General features: G+C 49.6%; 1 protein-coding gene across 1 annotated transcript in view; it reads left to right on the top strand.

The window, feature by feature from the left end:
* LOC108803860 (NACHT, LRR and PYD domains-containing protein 6-like) overlaps positions 1-2795 on the top strand; it is a gene marked incomplete at its 5' end in the record, with an annotated part of 3422 nt that extends 627 nt beyond the window's left edge. The window contains one exon of the mRNA XM_018575656.1: positions 1087-2795. Coding sequence (XP_018431158.1) covers positions 1087-2795 — 1709 coding nt within the window. The remainder of the gene's footprint in view (positions 1-1086) is intronic.
* Positions 2796-3000: the final 205 nt, after the last annotated feature.

Here is a 3000-nt window from a genome sequence, read left to right as displayed (position 1 = left end):
GGGGCCCCACAACGTCTGATGGCTGCCCTGGTAACAATATTAGTAACATTTAGGTTTATGGGTTCCCCTTATTGGCCTGTGTGTGTGATTCGGGGGGTGAGGACCTTCATTGGGGGGGAGGAGGGGGGGGGGATGGACTTCTTTACTTTGCACCTTTTATGTCATACGGCAATTAGATCTTAATGTGGAGAAATATATTCCAGGTGAGAGTGTGACATCACCACAAGGTCATAGGTGATGATGGGGCTGATTTTCTACGTTGGAGGGGTTTGTGGTTGTTATTCGGTGCCACTAATTCCGGAATGGAGAACACTCGGCATGGCCGCCCCGGTACATTGCCTCTCATCCGAATGCTGAACTATGAAATAAAGCTTCTCGGCAGATTATTAGGAAGGTGTGTCACTATAAAGCACAGGGGGCCACAGCAATACTTAGATGGAGCCCCCACTTTGGTGATATTTATTTAGGGTAAGTAAATGAAGCAAGACAAAGGCTCCATGAGAATGTTGGGATTGGACAATTGTCTGAAGGAGCCTCCTGGACACAGAGAGCAGCCGGTAATCGTTGGTCACATTCAGCCGGTCTGGTTCTGTAATGGGGAAGGTGTTTTGTAGCTTCTCAGCATTTCTAGTCACACAGGAAGCACCTTCATCCAATCACCACGGAATGTGTCAAGGCAGATGTGGATTGTACATGAACAGGATAGGACACGCCCCTTGTTCTAGTTACATAATCCCATCCCTCGAGGTCAGGGAGTCTGCGTAGGTGTCAATACTTTCATTGACATGGCTGAGGGTGCCAATTGTTGTCACGTTGTCGGGGGAGAAATGTTAAACTGGCATTATATGTGGAAGACAAATGGCCTCCGCGCCCGGTGAAGGATGATAGGGGCTGTTTGAGGTAGATGGCCTCTATCCCGATTCTTGCCATCTAGCTGTCCTCTCTGACCAGAACGTGTCGCAATCCTCTGAATAGGAGATGCAATGTGCTGACACTTGAGTCTGCGGTGACATGTTGAAGAATATAGAAGAACTTGAGGTTCCCAAATTCTACTTCAACCTGAAATATATTTTCTTTCCCTTCCAGAAATTCAGGAGAAACACAAAAAGCATCTGATGGAGAAGACTGAGAACCTGGTGGAACACAAACCGCCAGGAACTACCCTGGAACCACAAAGATTCATCATCAGCGAGCGTTACGTGAACCTGATTGTGGTCTCCACCCATCGGTTCCGGCAGCGCCCCCAGAACGAGCTCATACAGACCGGGGTGAAACATGAGGAATTCTTGAAGGAAACACAAACTGGGCTGGAGCACATTTCCCTCAACAGGCTGTTCCGCTGGAGCCAGCGGTCACAATGCGTCCCGTGCGCGGTCATGGTGAGCGGAGTGCCGGGAATCGGGAAGACCACGCTGGTGCAGAAGTTTGTCAACGATTGGGTGACCGGAAAACTCTACCAGAGATTCGCTTTTGTCTTCTTCTTCAGATTCCGCGACCTCAATAGACTGGGAGAGGTCAGCTTGGAGGAGATGATTCTTCAACATTATCCGTACCTGACCAGTCAGATTGGAGATATTCTACAACGTCCGCAGGGACTTCTGTTTATCTTTGACGGCTTAGACGAAAGTATTCACGGGATGGATTTCAGATCAAGTAAACGGCTGGATCCAAAAGAGAGAAGAGATTTGGGGGGGATTGTGGTCAGTCTGGTGAGGCAAAGTCTTCTGAAGGGTTGCTCCATACTGATCACCAGCCGACCCACCAGACTGGCGTCCATTGATACGGATGTTTTCCAGGGAATGGCTGAGATCATGGGCTTCCTGCACGCGGACAGACTGAAGTACTTTACAAGTTTCTTTGGAGACGATGAGAAGTTGTCAGAGAAGGCTTTTCATTACGTGCAGGAGAACGACTCGCTGTACACCTTCTGCTACATCCCGTCATACTGCTGGATCATCTGTACCGTCTTATCCATGTGCTTCAGAACCCAACCAGCAAACAACCATCAGCTGGCGGCCCCATTGCCCAAAACCGTCACACAACTCTTTGTGGCCTTTGTCTCCAACCTTTTGGCCAATCACAGCCAGGGCAATGAGGACGCTCGGCAGCTGCTGACACGTGTCGGTTGGATGGCGGAACACGGAGTCCTGAATCATGTGATTGTATTTGACGAGCGTTATCTGGAATCATTCCACGTGAGGAACGACTCTCATCTCTTCTCATGTTTCCTGATGGAGTCCGGCCAGCCCCCGGACTACACCTTCCTGCACCTCACTCTTCAGGAGTTTTTTGCCGCTTTGGTTCATTTCGTTGATTATAATCCGGAAAGATTACAGAAAACACTCGACGCGGCCGAATCGTACGAAGACGGCCGCGCGGAAATCTTCCTCCGTTTCCTCTGCGGCCTCTCAGACAATTCCACCCGGTCCGCGTTGAAGTCCCACATGGGAAGCGTTGCCGTAAAGGCTTCCAGAGACGTCGTCGCCTGGCTGCAGAAGAAAATGACGAAACAACAAAAACCCAACAAATCCAACAAAGGGAAAGGAGAGCTTCTCCACGTCTTCCATTGTCTCCACGAGAGCCGCAACAAGGCTCTGATGTCACAAAGTATTGGAGCCAACAAAGAGGTCCACCTCTCCAATGTCCCCCTCACCCCTCTGGACTGCTTTGTGTTGTCTTCTATCCTTCAGTCCTGCGCAGAGACAGGAGACGTCAATCTGAACTCGTGTAACATAAAGAGTGAAGGTCTGAAGAAGCTTGTGCCGGCGTTTCGCACCATCAGAAAATTGAGGTAAATGTCGTGTTTCCCCCGGCGAGTGTCATCGTCCTGCTACGGGACTACAGAACCCCACCCATGGGAGTTGCCGCTGAGCCTGTCAGTACAACACGTGAAGTATCGCCACACACATCTCACATGACGAACCTTTATCTGATGTTCTGCTGACACAATGTTCCTTCTAACAATATGTGATATAATGGGAATAAGAGATATCTGTCTAA

Source organism: Nanorana parkeri, unplaced genomic scaffold, assembly GCF_000935625.1.
Source record: "Nanorana parkeri isolate BGI_ZX_2015 unplaced genomic scaffold, ASM93562v1 scaffold4349, whole genome shotgun sequence".
Lineage (NCBI taxonomy): Eukaryota > Metazoa > Chordata > Amphibia > Anura > Dicroglossidae > Nanorana > Nanorana parkeri.
This window is presented reverse-complemented; position numbering and strand designations above follow the sequence as displayed.